Below are 22,500 nucleotides of genomic sequence, written 5' to 3' on the forward strand. Positions count from 1 at the left end.
ACACTATGATACACTATGATACCCTATGATACACTATGATACCCTATGATATGATACACTATGATACACTATGATACCCTATGATACACTATGATACCCTATGATACACTATGATACACTATGATACACTATGATACCCTATGATACACTATGATACCCTATGATACCCTATGATACACTATGATACCCTATGATACCCTATGATACACTATGATACACTATGATACCCTATGATATGATACACTATGATACACTATGATACCCTATGATACACTATGATACCCTATGATACACTATGATACACTATGATACACTATGATACCCTATGATATGATACACTATGATACACTATGATACACTATGATACCCTATGATACACTATGATACACTATGATACCCTATGATACACTATGATACCCTATGATACACTATGATACCCTATGATACCCTATGATGCACTATGATACACTATGATACCCTATGATACACTATGATACCCTATGATACCCTATGATGCACTATGATACACTATGATACCAAACACCTGGTGGTGTATAACCCTATGGCACCAGACCACCTGACAGACAGACAGGCAGACAGACAGGCAGACAGACAGGCAGACAGACATACAGGCAGACAGGCAGACAGACAGGCAGACAGACAGGCAGGCAGACAGGCAGACAGACAGACAGACAGACAGGCAGACAGACAGACAGACAGGCAGACAGGCAGACAGGCAGACAGACAGGCAGACAGACAGGCAGACAGACAGACAGACAGGCAGACAGGCAGACAGACAGACAGGCAGACAGGCAGACAGACAGGCAGGCAGACAGACAGGCAGGCAGGCAGGCAGGCAGACAGACAGACAGACAGGCAGACAGACAGGCAGACAGACAGGCAGACAGGCAGACAGGCAGACAGACAGACAGGCAGACAGGCAGACAGACAGGCAGACAGGCAGACAGGCAGACAGACAGGCAGACAGACAGGCAGACAGACAGACAGGCAGACAGGCAGACAGGCAGACAGACAGACAGGCAGACAGGCAGACAGGCAGACAGACAGGCACCTTTATGACAGAAGGTGAGCCGTCTCTCCTCGCCCGTGTGCAGGCTGGCCACCCAGAGGTCGCTGTTGTTGATGAAGGCGAGGAAGCGGGGGTCCCCCAGGGAGATCTTGGGGTCCATGCGCGTGCCGGTGCACTGAGACTTGATCTCCACCGGCTTCATGGGCGAGCCCTGCGCACACACACACACACACACACACACACACACACACACACACACAGGGGGGGAGAGAGATTTACATAGATAAGGGTAAGTAGAGATATTTACATCTCTGGCATTTATCCAAACAGACTTACAACTTCAACATGATGACTAAGGAAGTGAACCATCTGTCCACCAGTCCTAGCAGGAGAGAGTGATCTATGCTGGAGCCAGGGGCCATAGCCGTCACAAGGCTGGGAGAAGGAGGAGTCTATACATAGAGAGAGAGACCAGGGGCCATAGGCCGTCACAAGGCTGGGAGAAGGAGGAGTCTATACATAGAGAAGGTAGGGGCCATAGGCCGTCTAAAGGCTGGGAGAAGGAGGAGTCTATACATAGAGAGAGAGAGAGAGGTTTTCTTTAAATGTATATAGTAGAGAGTAGAGAAAGTGTCCAGGGGGTAGAGGGGATGTGGATGTCTCAGGAGGGACAGTTAAGAGGCTGGGTTATCGTTTCATCTTAGCAGTAGACTTGTACCAGACCGAGGGGAAACAGGTTACTTGTACAATCAAACCAACGCAATAGCGAAGGACTCAGAGCTCAATCTTGAGCATCTCAACTAGCAATGGCAATGGTTCAGTTGGTCGGTTTTTGGGTCACGGTTTCGGTATGTGTTTTTGTGCATAAGGATAAAAAAAATGCTACTATTTATTTACAAACTGTTACTTTACTTTATTTTGCTTATACTTATGGAACTTTAACATTTAGACACATTCCAGAATATGACTATATATGACAATATGGTATATTGTATAATATAAACAAATATAAATATGTATAAACAAAAAATAACAAAAACACTTTCAAATGTGACACCAGCCAGTGTTTTGATAAGCCAGTAGGCTACATTACTTACTGAAACTACAGATCGTAAGCTTTCAAACGATGTGTCATACATTGAAATCCGAAAAAAGATGACGGAGTAATTTGAATGTTGTTAGACCCCAGGCACATATTCATCAGAGCAATTGCGCGTCATCTCCCCGTCATCAGAATGATCACGCCCCTTTTTGGGTGATAGAAGTGTAGAAGTTTGACTGGCGGTCAATGGGAATTTCTGGTCTTCGCTACTTTAATCCGATAAAATAAGAAAACCGTAGTGCTTTTTAGATATTAGGAGCCCAAATCCGATGGCCAGTTAGGCAAACTTAGGGTCGTGTGTGGACTCACAGTGAAGCCGTTGTCCCCTCCGTTAGGGTGTTAGGGTGTTAGGGTGTTAGGGTGTTAGGGTGTTAGGGTGTCAGGGTGTCAGGGTGTCAGGGTGTCAGGGTGTTAAGGACTCACAGTGAAGCCGTTGTGCCCTCCGTCCCTACAGTAGTACAGGCTGTTGGAGGCCTGGAACAGGAACAGGCCGGTCTGGGCGTGGTAGTCGTAGGACGTGATGCCGAACACGCCCAGGCGCTTCCTCTCCCTCAGCAGCTCCTCCTCCCGCGAGTACACCCCGTGGTGGGGCGTGGCCTGGGGGGGGAGGGGGGTCACCATGGTAAATCCAAAGCGCTTTACAACGCTTTACAACAGTGCCTTGCTCAAGGACACTTCGCCACGTGGCCAGCCGGGGTTCCAACCGCCGAACTGCTGACCTTGGAGTAGACGCTGTTTCATGCAGCATTGTATGTTGTTGTTCTACATACGACACATCAGTATGACACATATACATGGGGGGGGGCTCACCTGAAAGTGATTCAGCATCTGTTTCCACGACAACACCAACAGGGCTTCTTTCCTAATCTTCTTGGGAATGTCTGAGTATAGTAAAGAGTTCTCCCTGCTGCCGTAAGGCATTCCTGAATAACACACACACACACACACACACACACACACACACACACACACACACACACAAACATGTTAACCTGAGAGACACACAAACATTTCATTACATTTACATGTTTGGCATTTAGCAGACGCCTTATTCCAAAGCGACTTAAGCCCAGTGCACACGGCGTGCGATTTTGTCGCACGACAACGTTCGATTCTCAATTCACACCACCGAAGTGAGTGGGTGTGAATGGAGAATCGAATGTTGTCGTGCGACAAAAATCGCATCGACGCCGTGTGCATTGTCTCATTCAAAACAACGGAATCGAATTCGGCGGTGCGACAGAATCGTGGCCGTGTGCATCGGCCTTTACAATCCATACATCTGACTAAGCAAGTGGATCATCAATCCACCAGTCAGGAAGAGCAAACGAGCTGCTGATCCTGGATCTGTTTTCCTGTGTGCAGGAAGAACAACAGACGGCGCAGGCACCAGACCAGACTAGATGATGGTGTATAATAATAATATCTTCACTCCACGATCATCTAGTCTGGTCTGGCGCCTGCGCTGTCTGTTGTTCTTCCTGCACACAGGTAAACATCTGCAGGATCCAGCAGCGTCGTCGGGCTCGCGCAAACAAACCCGGCGAATTTTTTAATAGCTGGCAAACGTTACTGTCGAACCCTGTAGGGGGTAGTAGATGTCTCAGGAGACACAGTGCTGGGGGGTAGTAGGTGTCTCAGGAGACACAGTGCTAGGGGGTAGTAGATGTCTCAGGAGACACAGTGCTGGGGGGTAGTAGATGTCTCAGGAGACACAGTGCTGGGGGGTAGTAGATGTCTCAGGAGGAGACACAGTGCTGGGAGGTAGTAGATGTCTCAGGAGACACAGTGCTGGGGGGTAGTAGATGTCTCAGGAGACACAGTGCTGGGGGGTAGTAGATGTCTCAGGAGACACAGTGCTGGGGGGTAGTAGATGTCTCAGGAGACACAGTGCTGGGGGGTAGTAGATGTCTCAGGAGACACAGTGCTGGGGGGTAGTAGATGTCTCAGGAGACACAGTGCTGGGGGGTAGTAGATGTCTCAGGAGACACAGTGCTGGGGGGTAGTAGATGTCTCAGGAGACACAGTGCTGGGGGGTAGTAGATGTCTCAGGAGACACAGTGCTGGGGGGTAGTAGATGTCTCAGGAGACACAGTGCTGGGGGGTAGTAGATGTCTCAGGAGACACAGTGCAGGGGGGTAGTAGATGTCTCAGGAGACACAGTGCTGGGGGGTAGTAGATGTCTCAGGAGACACAGTGCTGGGGGGTAGTAGATGTCTCAGGAGACACAGTGCTGGGGGGTAGTAGATGTCTCAGGAGACACAGTTATGGTGTAACCTGAAGAGACGGGTCTTCAGACATCTCAAAGATGGGGCTCACCTAGGTAGTAGAGGCGGTGGCTATGTGGGAGGGGGGTTAGGGTTAGGGTTAGGGTTAGGGTTAGGGTTAGGGTTACCTAGGTAGTAGAGGGTTAGGGTTAGGGTTAGGGTTAGGCTCACCTAGGTAGTAGAGGCGGTGGCTATGTGGGCTGTCGTCCTGCATCTGTAGGAAGTGGAAGTCGTGCGGCTGCTTGATCACCAGGCCAGAGTATTTGCGTGAGCCGTGGATGATGTTCCTCAGGCCGTCCCAGGTGTGCTGCTGCACACGGAACTGAGAGGGGACGTCCTCCATCTCCACCACCTCCGTGCTGTCAGAGAGACCGTCTGCCCCCGCCATCCTGACTGCTGGGAACCTGGGGAGGACAGGGGAGGGCAGGGGAGGACAGGGGAGGGCAGGGGAGGGCAGGGGAGGGCAGGGGAGGACAGGGGAGGACAGGGGAGGGCAGGGGAGGACAGGGGAGGGCAGGGGAGGACAGGGGAGGGCATGGGAGGACAGGGGAGGACAGGGGAGGGCAGGGGAGGACAGGGGAGGACAGGGGAGGACAGGGGAGGGCAGGGGAGGACAGGGGAGGACAGGGGAGGACAGGGGAGGACAGGGGAGGGCAGGGGAGGACAGGGGAGGACAGGGGAGGGCATGGGAGGACAGGGAGGACAGGGGAGGACAGGGGAGGGCAGGGGAGGACAGGGGAGGACAGGGGAGGGCATGGGAGGACAGGGGAGGACAGGGGAGGACAGGGGAGGGCAGGGGAGGACAGGGGAGGGCAGGGGAGGACAGGGGAGGACAGGGGAGGGCAGGGGAGGACAGGGGAGGACAGGGGAGGACAGGGGAGGGCAGGGGAGGACAGGGGAGGACAGGGGAGGACAGGGGAGGACAGGGGAGGACAGGGGAGGGCAGGGGAGGACAGGGGAGGACAGGGGAGGACAGGGGAGGACAGGGGAGGGCAGGGGAGGACAGGGGAGGACAGGGGAGGACAGGGGAGGACAGGGGAGGGCATGGGAGGACAGGGAGGACAGGGGAGGACAGGGGAGGACAGGGGAGGACAGGGGAGGACAGGGGAGGGCAGGGGAGGGCAGGGGAGGACAGGGGAGGGCAGGGGAGGGCAGGGGAGGACAGGGGAGGACAGGGGAGGGCAGGGGAGGACAGGGGAGGACAGGGGAGGACAGGGGAGGACAGGGGAGGGCAGGGGAGGACAGGGGAGGACAGGGGAGGGCAGGGGAGGGCAGGGGAGGGCAGGGGAGGACAGGGGAGGGGAGGGCAGGGGAGGGCAGGGGAGGGCAGGGGAGGGGAGGGGAGGGCAGGGGAGGGCAGGGCAGGGCAGGGGAGGGCAGGGGAGGGCAGGGGAGGACAGGGGAACACAGGGGAACACAGAGGAACACAGGGGAACACAGGGGAACACATGTAAATGGTAAATGGACTGCACTTATAGCGCCTTTATCCAAAGCGTTTTACAACGGCCTCTCATTCACCCATTCACACACACATTCACACACCAATGGCGGCAAGCTACCATGGAAGGCGCCGGCCCGCTCACTGGGAGCAATTTGGGGTTCAGTGTCTTGCCCAAGGACACCTCGACATGTGGCCAGCCGGGGCTCGAACCGCCGATCTGCCGACCTTGCGATCATTAGACGCCGGCTCTACCTCCTGAGACACAGCCTCTACCTCCTGAGCCACAGCCTCTACCTCCTGAGACACAGCCTCTACCTCCTGAGACACAGCCTCTACCTCCTGAGACACAGCCTCTACCTCCTGAGACACAGCCTCTACCTCCTGAGACACAGCCTCTACCTCCTGAGACACAGCCTCTACCTCCTGAGACACAGCCGCTACCTCCTGAGACACAGCCTCTACCTCCTGAGCCACAGCCTCTACCTCCTGAGACACAGCCTCTACCTCCTGAGACACAGCCTCTACCTCCTGAGACACAGCCTCTACCTCCTGAGCCACAGCCTCTACCTCCTGAGACACAGCCTCTACCTCCTGAGACACAGCCTCTACCTCCTGAGACACAGCCTCTACCTCCTGAGACACAGCCTCTACCTCCTGAGACACAGCCTCTACCTCCTGAGACACAGCCTCTACCTCCTGAGATACAACCTCTACCTCCTGAGACACAACCTCTACCTCCTGAGACACAGCCTCTACCTCCTGAGACACAGCCTCTACCTCCACCAGCCTCTACCTCCTGAGACACAGCCTCTACCTCCTGAGACACAACCTCTACCTCCTGAGACACAGCCTCTACCTCCTGATACACAGCCTCTACCTCCTGAGACACAGCTTCTACCTCCTGAGACACAGCCTCTACCTCCTGAGACACAGCCTCTACCTCCTGAGACACAGCCTCTACCTCCTGAGACACAGCTTCTACCTCCTGAGACACAGCCTCTACCTCCTGAGATACAGCCTCTACCTCCTGAGACACAGCCTCTACCTCCTGAGACACAACCTCTACCTCCTGAGACACAGCCTCTACCTCCTGAGACACAGCCTCTACCTCCTGAGACACAGCCTCTACCTCCTGAGACACAGCCTATACCTCCTGAGACACAGCCTCTACCTCCTGAGACACAGCCTCTACCTCCTGAGACACAGCCTCTACCTCCTGAGACACAGCCTCTACCTCCTGAGACACAGCCTCTACCTCCTGAGACACAGCCTATACCTCCTGAGACACAGCCTCTACCTCCTGAGACACCTCCTAACCCTAACCCCAACCCTAGGACTAACCCTAACCCTAGCCGCACCAATGAGTTCAGAGATTATAAAACAGAGATTATTATAACACAAGGCACAATGTTGGGAGAAAGAAAAGTTTAATGTTAAACCAAGCTAAACCATGTCAACATGTAGGCTAAACCATGTCAACATGTAGGCTAAACCATGTCAACATTTAGGCTAAACCGAGAGAGTTCTTAAAAAATATCCAGGCATATATATTTTGAGTTATCAAAAATAAGCCAGGATTTTCCTTTAGCGACGTTGATGGAACACCCCCCAGGAGCTCAGTTCTGGTTGGTACCTTTTCCAACCTTCTGTATCGTCTTCAACTTTCACCCTCTTCGCTCTCTGCATGGACCGGCCAACCAGCCTGAACCAGATTTGGCAAACCTGAAAGAAACACAGTTCTTATCCACTATCGCTAATAGATAATAGATGGGTTAGGGTTAGGGTTAGGTTAGGTTCTTATCCACTATCACTAATAGATAATAGATGGGTTAGGGTTAGGGTTAGGTTAGGTTCTTATCCACTATCACTAATAGATAATAGATTGTATTTCGCTCAAGGAAGCAAAGTTAAACAACACCCAGAAACATCTGATGATGATGATGATGATGATGATGATGATGATGATGATGATGATGATGACAGCATGACGAGGAGCCAGAGGAACATTATTATTATCTGCCATGATAGACCTCCCCTGAAGCTGCTTCATTGAGGCACGACATCCAGCGACTCACTCAGCTGTCCTGGGGGTCTAAGCTGTCCTGGGGGTCTAAGCTGTCCTGGGGGGTGGTCTAAGCTGTCCTTACATGACTACATGCCTCCAATGTCCTCCTCAGTAGCACCAGCATGAGGAATGTTTAGCTGCGCCTCGACATTTCTGGGGGTGAAGTAAGTTAGCTTGTTATTCTGCTCTCTTAGTGTAACTGTAGGGTTAGGGTTAGTAGTGTAAGGGTGAATCCCAATTCACCACTCCGGCTCCGTTTTCACCCCTAATCTCCGTTTTGCGCGTTCACGTGTAGCCGTAGTGGCGTCCCAATTCATTACTAATTTAGGGTTAGGGTTAGGGTTTTCCATGGCTCCGTTTGGAGCAAATCTTGACCCTCGTTCGATTCGGAGCCATGAGACTCCCTTCCGGCATGCATTGCGAAACATCTACAGAAATGTTCTTTTCGCTCTCGTAATACGGAAGCGAGCCTGAAATGTCATTTACTTTTTCTGGAATTACTTGTAATTCAAAGACTTGAAAAAATATGATAACCATCGTATTATCTTAGTTTAATGTCATTTCAATGCATCATAGACCTTTTCTTTACAACAAGCATAACAAAAAAAGATCGCTATTATGCCGCTATTGTGCCTATGCAGGAGAGCCCCATTGAAGCGTCAAGCACAGCCATCCCATAATATAATATATTATATAATAATATAAGGAGCGCGATTCACATCGAGATGTACATTCCTGTTTAGAAATAAAAGATTACCTTTGGCGTTTGACAGCGGATGATGATAGACATATTTAATGTGAAGTTATCTATCTAACGTTAGGCTGATGTGTGCATGATAGACGCGCATTACATATTTCCATGTTTTATTTACAGCTATGGCAAGTATTAAACCAAAACAACCCGCAATCCTATCCGAGCAGTTGTTATTATATAATATTGTTGATGGGTTATATAATTTAATGTTATTTCAATGCATTATAGACCTTTTCTTTATAACAAGCATAACAAAATGCTTAACAAGTTTCACAGTCCAGCGCGCTCAGGACACCGGAGCCAGCAGGAAAGACCGGAGCACTCATATCTGCGCGTTAAGTCACAGGCTGGAAGTGTCAAGCACAGGCTGGAAGTGTCAAGCACAGCGCGATTTCCATTTCAGAGATGTACAATCATGTTTATTTAGAAATAAATTATTACCTGTGGTGTTTGACAGCATGATAGGCGCGAATTTCCCCCCCTTGGTGGTATATGACGCTATAGTTGTTATTATACCAAAACAACCGGCAATCTAATCCGAGCAGTTGTTATTATGTACTATTATATATGTAGTTAACTAATGGGGCTTTTCCACCGGGCTGGCCTGCTTCTTTGGCGCTTTTCCATTTGTCGGCCTGGGTCGGGTCGGGTCGCTTCTTTAGCTACCCTTCGAATGCAGGAACCTTTTTGAGACCCGGAACCTTTTTGCCAGGCTGCGTGTGACGTGTGACGCTGCACACCGTTGATTGGTCAATGGAAATCGTCATCCCATGTTCATAGATTTCTTCGCTAACCGCCATCTTTAAATACCACATTCGCTCTTGGAAAATGTCACTACAGTTTCTGTAATAGCTTATTAATAAAGATTCGAAAAATTATGCTGACCATCGTATTATCTTAGTTTAATGTCATTTCAATGAATCATAGAACTTTTATTTACAACAAGAATAACACAAAAATCGCTATTATGCACCGTCTTTTCCCGTGAATAACACCGGCTGTGAAGGTGGTAGAAACACAATATTCCTTTGCTAACTTCACCATCGGTATACGGTCATTTTGAGCCCTTAACCACCGCGCTGACACCCCGAGAAGTTATGCTTTTAACCGTAAACTCAATGAACCGGGAGTTCACCCGCTGCTGCTCGCAGCACCGCGCCTGCTGGTTGAAAGTCCCGTTGACAGCGGGGCGAGAGAAAAGTTTTACCAGGGAATTCGCTCCGCGCTGTGTCGACCGTGATAGGAGTGTAGTATCGACACCATTCAAATGGTTTTGGATTCCCTGTCCTCTCCCTTATCCGGACACGTTTTAATTGTTATCCTAACCCACGGTAAATCACAGTTATTAACCCGCAAAGGGCACCGTCTTTGCCCGTGAATAACACCGGCTATGGAGGTGGTACAATCACAATACTCCTTTGCTAACTTCACCATCGCTACACAGTCATTTTGAGCCCTGAACCACCGCGCTGACACCCCGAGAAGATATGCTTTTAACCGTAAACTCAATGAACCGGGAGTTCACCCGCTGCTGCAAGCGTATCTATAACGAACGCGGAGATTGAATGAGCCCCGCGTCAGTCAGCCTTTCCGTAGAAATAAGTCGCACCGTTATATATCTAACGTTACATGTTTTAAGGCTGATCTGTGCATGATAGTGCTGCATTATGTTGATCTATTTATATCGATCTATTCTTGCCAATTCCTTATTACCAGTGGAAAGGGGGAAGACTAAAACACTTTGAATGGAATAGATAGGACTTTCCGTTCAATGGAGGAAGCATGACACTCGCGAGTTCATCTCGCTTTTCCCCCCGTTGACGTATTAAACAATCTAAGCAATCTAATCAGAGCAGTTGTTATTATGTAATATTATTGATGGTTGTGCCATTTTTGATGGACAGCAGTGAGCGGATGACTTGATGTGAGCATGTATTTGACAAATGCCGATAGTCTTGCTCCGAAACCGGAGCTGTCTACAGCGGATTCAAACTATCGTAATTCATGAACTATATGCCCAATCTAAAAAATTCAAAGAGTTTCTGAAAGCAGAGAAGTTGCACTTTTTGAACAGTTGAACTTTTTTAGGCTTATTACGGTAGTTCACCAACAAAAAAAGCACAGTGTGTCAGGAGAAATAAAAATAGAATTGTGTCGGCATTTCCCTGGTTGCGAGATCTAAACTAGTCTACTAGAACTGAAAGCGGCAAGTAACAGGCACTTAACATTACATGTTGTAAGGCTGATCTGTGCACGATAGTGCTGCATTTTGACAATATTCTTATCGCATTTCCCCCCGCTGATCTGTATAGCGGGGGGAATCTTATGACACTGTTATGACGCGTAACTCCGCCTACTATCTCCTGCTCCTCCTACTCGTTCCTGGTCTGTTGTGTATAGTGGAAAACCAGAACTGTTCAAAAGCGTGCCGAAGCGAGCCGTGCCAAGCCGGGCTGGGCCGGTCAATGGAAAAGCGCCATCATGCAGTGGACAGCGGCTGTTTCTCCAGTGTTCCTGTCACATAGGATTTCGTAACGTCATAAAATTAAATCTGTAAGTCATGCATTTTTCCATGTTTCCCTTTGATGGCATATGACGCCGTAAATGTAACTAAAGTTCAGCCTCGAAGTTGTTGCACTGTTGTCCTAAATCAGTGCAGACTGGCAGGGTAGGAGCACAGGTTTCATACAGGTTAGAGCGCCGTTATTCTGTCATGGTCTGATAATGAAGCATTGTTCTTTTTTATTTGATGACTTGTTTGATCGATTGATAGCGTTCAAGTTCATTCAAGTTGTGAATGAATCGCGAGCGTCAATGCTTTTCTACGATACTACGTGTAATGTCACTTGGACATAGAATAATAAGACACTTGAGTCTGGGTTCAACAAAGGTATAACCAGTATACTTCGGTTCTCTCGACACCTGTCAGTCACCTACTGGTATATCACAAACTCTCTCTAAGGCGCATGCGCTGTCCTGACTATGAATTAACCCATTCATTACACTACGGATGACGTATTAGGGTTGTCCCATGAAGGGTTGTCCCATTTCCCCCGGGGAACCACTACGGCTCTGGCTCCAAAACGAGTGACTCTAAAACGAGTGACTCCAAAACGAGCCGAAGTGGTAAAAAAGAGAATCGGGATTGGGCCAAACTGTAGTGTAGGGTTAGGGTTAGTAGTGTAACGGTAGGGTTAGGGTTAGTAGTGTAACGGTAGGGTACTTGGGGTGGGGTAGTGGAGGCCTGCCAGGGTGGGTTTAAAAGAAAGGGGACAGTTTCACTTTCGTCAACAAATCGACATCTGATCTGATTCATACGAGGAAAAGCTCACTTTGGATGAAAAGTGTTGTTTTGATAGATGAACCAATAACAATGAACCCTGTCCCCAAATACCACGTCACTGACAGAAGGTGTTAGTTAGGCTTAGGTGTCGTTGTAAACAGGCTGATGGATTTCTTCTGTAGAGTCATAATATTTATATTTATCACACTAACAGAAGGCCTGTAGTCAACATAATAGCGAAAATAAATTACAATAATAAATAAATAAGAAATAAATAAAGTAATATTTAATTAAATACTCTATTAATAATTATAATGGAAAAATAAATAAAGTAATATTTAATTAAATACTATATTATATATATATAATAATACATATATATATATATATATAAATAATTATCATGGAAAAATAAATAGCGAAAAAAAACGACAACTGCAGCAATGTAACTAGACAACGCGCTACTAACTTTGAACTGAAAGAAAGATATTTCCAGACAATTAACATAATGAAAACTCCTATTTTTGTCTACAGAAATTTCAGGAAAAAACAGCCAAAGAAATGTCAAGTCATTTCTCTGCTTCTGCTTTCTGGAAGTGTGTTTGTATGACAGCTACACACACACACACACACACACACACACACACACAGACACAGACACAGACACAGACACAGACACACACACACACACACACACACACACAGACACACACACACAGACACAGACACAGACACAGACACAGACACACACACACACACACACACAGACACAGACACAGACACAGACACAGACACACACAGACACAGACACAGACACACACAGACACACACACACACAGACACAGACACAGACACAGACACAGACACAGACACACACACAGACACAGACACACACACACAGACACACACACACAGACACAGACACAGACACAGACACACACACAGACACAGACACAGACACACAGACACACACAGACACAGACACACACACAGACACACACACAGACACAGACACACACACACACACACACACACACACAGACACAGACACAGACACAGACACACACACAGACACAGACACAGACACACAGACACACACACACACACACACACACAGACACACACACAGACACAGACACACACACACACACACACACACAGACACACAGACAGACACAGACACAGACACAGACACACACACACACAGACACAGACACACACACACACACACAGACACACACACACACACACAGACACACACACACACACACACACACACACACAGACACACACACACACAGACAGACACTGACACACACACACACAGACACACAGACAGACACAGACACAGACACAGACACACACAGACACAGACACAGACACACACACACACACACAGACACACACACACAGACACACACACACACACACACACACAGACACACACACACAGACACACACACACACACACACACACACACAGACAGACACAGACACAGACTCAGACACACACACACACACACACACAGACACAGACACAGACACAGACACAGACACAGACACAGACACAGACACAGACACACACAGACACAGACACACACACACACACACACACACACACACACACACACACACACACACACACACACACACACACACACACACAGGCTAGCGGCTAGCCGCCTAGCTAGCAGGAGAACCCAGCGGGGTTACCATGGTTACTAGGGGTGTTTAGTACTCACGCGCTGTTCAGCCCGGGACGTCCTGTAATATAATATATATAATATAATACTGTATAACTGTGTTTAACTGTGTTAGCATCTGTGTGTTAGCATCTGCCTGTTAGCATCGAGAGACAGACATCTCTCTGACACGGAAACGCAGAGTCACTTGACTGTCCGGCTGCGTTCGTCAACTCGCTCTAAGAGCGCCGGAGCGCAACACTGCGTTCGACGTCATAAAGAGACCGAGTAATTTGATTGGACAAGAGGCGTTCCATGCGTGCTGATCAGATTTCCCAGAGCGTGTCTACGAACGCACCACCCAATGACACTCTCTCTCTACTACCCGGAAATGATCCATAACAGCAGAACCCCACCTGCGCTGCTTTGTGTTATATACAGCCCGTTCACAATTATTATGCAAATGATATTTTTCTCAGATTTTCCTAAATAGTCGATGCAAATGACAATCAGTATAATTTTCAAGTCATCAACCGTTAGAGTATAATTCAAATTTTAATGAACAAACCTCCCAATGATAACAGTATTTTTTTTTTCAATAAAAAACTCAAAATCCACTGTTCCAAATTATTATGCACAACAGAGTTTCAAAACATTTTATAGGTTGTAAAGAACTAAAAATGGTAATTTGATGAATTTAGGGTTAGGAGGTCATATTAGGAGGTCATATTTACTGAAATCAAAAGCTATTTCAAACAAAAACATCTTAACAGGTCAAGTTACATGTTAACATAGGACCCCTTCTTTGATATCACCTTCACAATTCTTGCATCCATTGAACTTGTGAGTTTTTGGACAGTTTCTGCTTGAATTTCTTTGCAGGATGCCAGAATAGCCTCCCAGAGCTGCTGTTTTGATGTGAACTGCCTCCCACCCTCATATATATTTTGCTTGAGGATGCTCCAAAGGTTCTCAATAGGGTTGAGGTCAGGGGAAGATGGGGGCCACACCATGAGTTTATCTCCTTTTATGCCTATAGCAGCCAATGACACAGAGGTATTCTTTGCAGCATGACAGTGGGCTCAGAAATACATGAAGACTAATTTCCAAACAGTCTTGTTTACTGATGAGTGCCGTGCAACCCTGGATGGTCCAGATGGATGGAGTAGTGGATGGTTGGTGGATGGCCACCATGTCCCAACAAGGCTGCGACGTCAGCAAGGAGGTGGCGGAGTCATGTTTTGGGCCGGAATCATGGGGAGAGAGCTGGTAGGCCCTTTTAAGGTCCCTGAAGGTGTGAAAATGACCTCGGCAAAGTATGTAGAGTTTCTGACTGTCCACTTTCTTTCGTGGTACAAAAAGTAGAACCGTGCCTTCCGTAGCAAAATCATCTTCATGCATGACAATGCACGATGTCATGCTGCAAAGAATACCTCTGTGTCATTGGCTGCTATAGGCATAAAAGGAGAGAAACTCATGGTGTGGCCCCCATCTTCCCCTTTGTCCACAAACCATACCGTCCACAAACCATACCCCTTACATTTAGACAAGGGGACACAGTCAATCAACCACCTGCTTCAGTGCAACAAGAATTGGGTTAACTAGTTCCTATGATTAAGTAAGTGACTACAGGTGATCAGAATCCAGTGGTGTGCCATCAGGGCCAGCAAGGCCTTCTCTGCTGGCCTAAACATAATCAGAATATACATTTAATTTTGATATATTTTTTCTACAAATATGTATTAAATTATTCCCGTAGTCTATTCTCTTAATTTCATAGCTTTCCTCTTGGTTGCGCTGCTTCCAGACATTTGGAGGGCTGGCCTTTAGCTTTTATCCAATCATATTTCAGCCATCATGTGTTGCCAGGGTACCAAGAAATCTGCCCGCCTGCAGATTCAACAGTGGCGCGAGTACAGATTGTAATTTAAAGTGAACGAGAAAAGAACTGTGGCGTGCCGTAGTCAGATCTCGAGTTGGCGAGCAAATCCAAGCAAATCCGACGAAGGGGCCTGCTGGATGGCGGAGCACCTGATCAGCACCTGCAAGTCTTTTGATTGGATACAAACTATTGGGAGGCGGAGCCTACAAGCAGCCACAATGGCTGAAGGAGGAGAAGAGGTAGATTTGGTGGCAGATATTATAACAACAAAGAAGAACCTTCTAAGAAAAGTAGACATAATCAGAAGAGAACGGCCGAACCCGACGTTAGCGACGCTATCCATGTAGAAAATGACTTATTGGTGGAACTGATCAACTGTACAACAGAGACATTGAAGTCTTCTTGAGGAAAGAAAGGAGGATGGATTTTGTGTTCAAATAATCCGTTGTTTTGGTGAGTACAAAGCATTTAATGTTTTCTGCAAGAGATGTAGACATACGGAGCGACCCTGGGGTCCATAGATATGTGTGTTGTGTTGCCTGGCTCAGTTGTGTGAGTAAGTGGGGCTTCAATGCGATCTTCTAACCACTTCCCGGGCTGCTACCATGGAAAACGACACACCCCCGTGACCGTATGAACACGAGGAAGATAACCATCCTTAAATGGAACCTCGAAACGGTTCTCCTATCGAGATCGACAGACCGCAAAGTAAGGGAAATAACTGACGCTTTCGTTTTCATGCAATGAATTGAATACACCCAGACAAGGTGCCGCTATAATAACAATGGCAACGCCCGGTTATACTGCGTTTCTGTCTAAATGTATAGTTTCTAGAGCCATGGCGTCATAATGATGGTATTAAGAGGTGGAATAATTCAGGTAGGACATCACTGAAGGCCTAGGTGTGAAATGCACCGCCCGCCACTGTCAGAATCAGATACCTGGTTGAAAGTAAAATACCGTATTTTCCGGACTATAAGTCGCACCCGAGTATAAGTCGCAGCAGGCCAAAAATGGGTCATGAAGAGGAAAAAACACTTATAAGTCGCACTGGACTATAAGTCGCATGGTTCAAGGGAACGGGCTTGGCGGAATCAGCGGGGAAAGAAGACCCTGTTGAGCTTGACTCTAGTCTGGCACTGTGAAGAGACATGAGAGGATTTGTAAGCCCAGGAAGGACATAATTCACTTTAAAACTTCTTCTGAAAGGTTAGAAATACTTAAATTATCGAGTGTAAAGCCAGGGCTAGCTAGCGCGTTGCTAACGAAGGTTAGCAAAATGGCGTCGCGGGAGCAAGCAAACAGGATGGAACAGCCTCTGAAAGGTAATAAATGACTTTAATATCGTGTATAACGTTCATAATAGCGTGTATAACGTTCATAATATAGTGCTTAATGTCCACATTGTCGAGTGTAACGACTATTTATCTTGTATAAGGCCATGACAAAGATAGCTTGGTGAAAAACGGAAGTAGTTAGGATGAAGGGCGGCCTACAAACAATGCAACATTGAACAGCCTCTGAAAGGTAATAAATGACTTTAATATTGTGTATAACGTTCATAATATCGTGTATAAGGTCCATAATATCATGTTTAATGTCCACATTGTCGTGTTTAATGTCCACATTGTCGAGTATAATGGCTATTCTATCACGTATGTGGCGCTAGCGGAAGTAGCAAAATAGCCTCGCGGGGGTAACTTAGCAACATAGAACAGTCTCTGGAAGGAATAAATGACTTTAATATCGTTTATAACGTCCATAACATTGTGTATAAGGTCCATAACATCATGTTTAATGTCCACATTGTCGTGTTTAATGTCCACATTGTCAAGTATAATGGCTATTCTATCGTGTATGAGGCGCTAGCGGAAGTTACTCCTTGGTTCATGTCAGTCAGAGATTACCGTATGTCAGTTCATGTCAGTCAGAGATTATGAATTATTGATATATAAGTCGCACCTGACTATAAGTCGCAGGACCAGCCAAAGTATGAAAAAAACCGCGACTTATAGTCCGGAAAATACGGTACTTTGAACATCCCTGCATATATATACATGAAAACACAAAAGGGCATATCAATTCAGCACATTTATTTATACATTACTTGACACAATGATGTCAATGGGAATTTAAGAGCGGCGCAAAGCTACCAGCGATCATTTCAAAACGGAGATAATCGAGGCTGCGTTCGTAAATACGCTCTGGAAATCTGATCACCACTCATGGAATGCCTCTTGTCCAATCAAATTACGTGGTCCCTTTATGACGTTGCACCTAGTGTGCGTTCCGGCGCTCTCAGAGCAAAATTACGAACGCAGCCCAAGAAACGAGAGGAAACAAGTCAACTCCGACATGGATATAACGATTGTGCGCATGCGACAACGTCCAACAATTAAGTGTTAAATTATATTATATTATAGGTTAAAAATACGGGAGATTTATGGGAAAATATTTAAACGGGAGCACAGCGGGAAATAAAGGTAAAATACGGGAGAATCCCGGGAAAAACGGGAGGGTTGACAGAATGCACTGGAATGGAACTGGAAGAAACATACAAATTAAACTTCTCATTCTACAATGTTAACATAGCAAAGTTTGACATGACTACCACGTGTACATTTGAACACAGTTAAAGACAGTCACGAGCACATGTCTGACCACAGTCGTGACCACATACTGGCGCAAAGTGCTGCTGCACGAGGCAAGAGACCAGACGTAGCTAGCTAACTAACAACCACTTTGTACTTCATACATTAGCTAATGGACTCATCGTTGCTTCTGTTGTCTACAGTTAAAATTCATCGCTTTAGATGTATTAATTACTAACTGGCTAATAATATTGAACATTGAAACATTGCGTCGACTTCACTACGACCACGGACATTTCGGTCCTAACTAGCGCTGCTATGGCGCATCTGTCTTATCACAGTTGCACGCATAGGTGAAAGTGGGCCGGAACGGTCCGGTGCTGCGTTCCGGCAAGACTTTCTGTGCCGGAACGCCGTTGGGGGAAGAGATGCAGCTGCCTGTCAATCAAAATCCGATTGCTGCAGAGTGCAGAAGCAATCACGATTCACGATCCATAATTTCCAACAAGGAAACACATGGCTGACGTTATGTTTCCTTGCGTCTATTTTAATACCTTTGAAAAGGACATGTTAACCCGCTTTACAGTAGACCCGACGCGACGTGGTTGGGTGGGCAGCACTGGGCACTGAGACAGTCCGACCGGGATTACAGTCGCGCCGGGGGCGGGGGGACAGTCGCACCTTACAGTAGGTGGCCGTGAGACGCACGCATTTCAACCAGTTCTCGTTTTGCGGGACTTGAGATTAATTTAAAGAAAGCTACCGGACACGAGTTTCGTGGCATCTTTCTGCACGCTCGTTAACTTCAGTCTGCAATCTAATGGAGGAACCTGTGTTCACCCGAGCTGCATGTAACGTAGCAATTATGGAAGCATATAGTGGACTTTATTCAAATGTTAATGCAATTTGAGATTGCATTTGCATGTTCCACTTTTGCATGCATTCTTTCAGACAATATTCAAATTAAAATGCAATTCTAATGATTTGCATTTTCATTTTCATGTACCTGATGTGCACATTCGCTGTCAATATTAAAATGATAATGCAAATCCATTTGACATTTAATTTTCAAAGTCATGCGCTGCTTTGTATCTGACAAAATTCAAAAGTTCATTCTAATGTGAAAATTACTATGCAATCCCAAAATAGCATATTCATTTGCCACTTTTGCCTGCGTTATTTGAGTCAATATTCAAATTGTAATGCAATAATGTGATTAGCAATTGCATTTATACTGTATGTTCTAGGAAACACATCCGCTCATTAGAATTGCATTTGAATTTGAATATTGTCTGAAAGAATGCATGCAAAAGTGGAACATGCAAATGCAATCTCAAATTGCATTAACATTTGAATTAAGTCCACTATGCTTCCATAAGCAAGCCGTGTTGCCAGATTGGGCTACTTTTGGTCACACTGGACGGGTGGATTCGACAGCTTTTAGACTGGTTGGGCTGGAAATTGTCAATTCCATCTGGCAACCCTGGTAGCAAAATATGTAGCCTACTGGTACTTTCAAATCGCATCGTATTATTATTATTATTATTATTATTAATAATTACAATTTACAATACAAATACAACAATTGGGGGTCCCTCAAAGAAAATGTGGGCGGACTGCGCGCGCACAACATCAACCTCCAAGGCTTGATTCTGACCCAGGAAAAACCCTGGTATGTACTGTATAACATGATAGCCATATGCACTGTATATAAGATGATGACCAAGGGTCTTTCTGCTGCTGACCAAGGGGTTGAGTTCACTTGATGAGGCCCAATTTTGTTTTAGACTCTGTAGGCTACTGTATTTGTTTATTAAGACTTAAGATATATTATCTGAATTTCTCTTGTTTTATCAAATGTTCCAATTATTTTCATTTCTTGTGCTGGTTTAAAATTGCAGGAAACTAGCACAAATAATTGTGTGGGAGAGAGTGGCCGCCGCTACCAAAACCGCTCCACCACCAAAAACTCTCACTCCAAACTTTTGGTGAAACTTGGCAGCCCTAAAGTGTTTCTAATTTCGACACCAACACCCCGATGTGTGTGTTCAGGGATGCATGAAGCTGGGGGCGGGAGGAGAACAATATGAAACGATGAAGGTTGGGGTAGTAGCCTATAGTTCCTGTAAGAAACTCAAACCACTTTCACCCCTGGTTGCATGACAGTTACAGCTTGTAGAATCCTTACTAATCTGTCTATTCATACACAGGTTGTTCATTTAGAATTAGATCATTATTATTATTATTATTATTTTTTACCTTCCAAAGAGAGGTTAAAAGAAGCGTGTAACAGTCTCTCCACAGCGACTCTTCAATCAGGCAGCACGCGCAGGTGTCAATCAGCGACGCGCATGCGCAGGTGTCAATCAGACATCACGTGACGTTCTAGAAGGTTCTATCTCCATTTTTGTCAAAATTTAGTTTTCTACATAATCTGATCCATTAGGTGTTTATTAATGCCTGTGTGGTGTTATCTTTAAAAAAATATATATGTTTTTTAGTTAGTAATTAATAAAATACAAAGGTTCCATCTCACAAAACATAATGGAATGTAAAAACGTTCACGTGGTGCCAAGCAGCAGACTGACGTCATTATCACATAATCTAGTCACATGCGATTTGCTCCAATCTAAAATATGTCCACTAGTTGGTATATTCCAGTTAATATGTGAAAAAATAGTTCACTTTTTCATAAAAGCACCAAACTTGGTACACTTGTACAGTTTGGGGTCTTGAACATTTTCAGACGTGGAGCCCTCCTCGCAAAAACTCCTCCTAGTGGCCGTGGCGGGCATTTTCCTTTCCGCCATAGCCGAATAATGTATTTTGCTTCATATCTCCTGAACCAAACATGATAACACAGAACAGGGGGGTATTCCATCAACGTCGCTAAATGAAAATCCAGGCTTATTTTTGATAACTCTCGCGAGACTTATCAGAATATGCCTGGATATTTTTAAGAACTCTCGTGAGACCTGTCAGAATAAACCTGGATTTTCCTTTAGTGATGTTGATGGAACACACCCCAGGTGATGTCTACCCCCATGTTTTGAAGGTCAAGGATTACAATGATACCATATACAACATCATAAAATGTTCTGGTGAATAGTTAAGTGGTGATTTGTATCAACACCCAACTAGCACATAAGAGTAGTGAATGTATGATGAATTGAAAGCCAATGTATTTATCAATATACTATCCTCAAGGATTGTGCAGATGTCCAACTATGTCTCTGGTCCAGAGTTTGTACAGTATGTGAAATGAAACTTTTTTTCCCACCATCATCTCCTACATCATTTTGTTCACCATTCCATCTTTCCATCCACCTTTAACAGAAACTGCTTTTTCTGAACTACTTACATGAGATTTGAACTGAGACTGCCAAAAAGGAATGTATAAAAAGCATTCTGTATAACTTTCTGTACAATTCTCAGCCTACAGTAACAGGCATTTAAAAATGACAGTAAATGTAAAAATGTTCAAGTCATGAACCATAGGTTTTCAGTCATTGCTTCTATACATATTGTTTGAGTGACTGTTGCTTTTTGTACTTTGTCCATTTGTAAATTGTTTTTAAATGTTTATACTTGATTTTCAGACTGCCTTTTTTGTACATTAAAATGTATAATCAAACAGTGCAAGCTTTCCCCATGGTGTCTTCAAAACCATGTTTTAAAAGTCTGCAATTGTGTGCTAGCTTTATGAAAAGAAATATCAGCCTATATTGATGGTTACGAAATATTGTGTGGGTGTGCATGTGCACATTTTTTTAACAAAATAAATTAGATATTTTCTAACTTGTTGTGTTGCGGGTCTTTCTCCCTATGCCATTCAGGTATCCTACAAGTGGACTACTTAGGTAGATCGCTGGTCGCTGTTCTCTCAAATCTCATTGACCGACACTACTGTATGGAGATATCAGCAGTGTAAGGTGTGTGTGTGTGTGTGTGTGTGACATACTGTATGGAGATATCAGCAGTGTAAGGTGTGTGTGTGTGTGTGTGTGACATACTGTAGGAGATATCAGCAGTGTAAGGTGTGTGTGTGTGTGTGTGTGTGACATACTGTAGGAGATATCAGCAGTGTAAGGTGTGTGTGTGTGTGTGTGTGTGTGTGTGTGTGTGACATACTGTATGGAGATATCAGCAGTGTAAGGTGTGTGTGTGTGTGTGTGTGTGTGACATACTGTATGGAGATATCAGCAGTGTAAGGTGTGTGTGTGTGTGTGTGTGTGTGTGACATACTGTATGGAGATATCAGCAGTGTAAGGTGTGTGTGTGTGTGTGTGTGTGACATACTGTAGGAGATATCAGCAGTGTAAGGTGTGTGTGTGTGTGTGTGTGTGTGTGTGACATACTGTAGGAGATATCAGCAGTGTAAGGTGTGTGTGTGTGTGTGTGTG

General features: G+C 45.9%; 1 protein-coding gene across 1 annotated transcript in view; it reads right to left on the bottom strand.

The window, feature by feature from the left end:
* The window catches only part of LOC308157016 (dipeptidyl peptidase 9-like), a gene marked incomplete at its 5' end in the record, with an annotated part of 45,469 nt that extends 37,943 nt beyond the window's left edge, over positions 1-7,526 (bottom strand). The window contains 5 exons of the mRNA XM_080530485.1: positions 1,073-1,241; positions 2,556-2,729; positions 2,943-3,055; positions 4,571-4,803; positions 7,474-7,526. Coding sequence (XP_080386611.1) covers positions 1,073-1,241; positions 2,556-2,729; positions 2,943-3,055; positions 4,571-4,803; positions 7,474-7,526 — 742 coding nt within the window. The remainder of the gene's footprint in view (positions 1-1,072; positions 1,242-2,555; positions 2,730-2,942; positions 3,056-4,570; positions 4,804-7,473) is intronic.
* Between the last annotated feature and the right edge of the window lie 14,974 nt (positions 7,527-22,500).

This window comes from Nansenia antarctica, assembly GCF_963989245.1.
Source record: "Nansenia antarctica genome assembly, chromosome: 1".
Taxonomy (NCBI): domain Eukaryota; kingdom Metazoa; phylum Chordata; class Actinopteri; order Argentiniformes; family Microstomatidae; genus Nansenia; species Nansenia antarctica.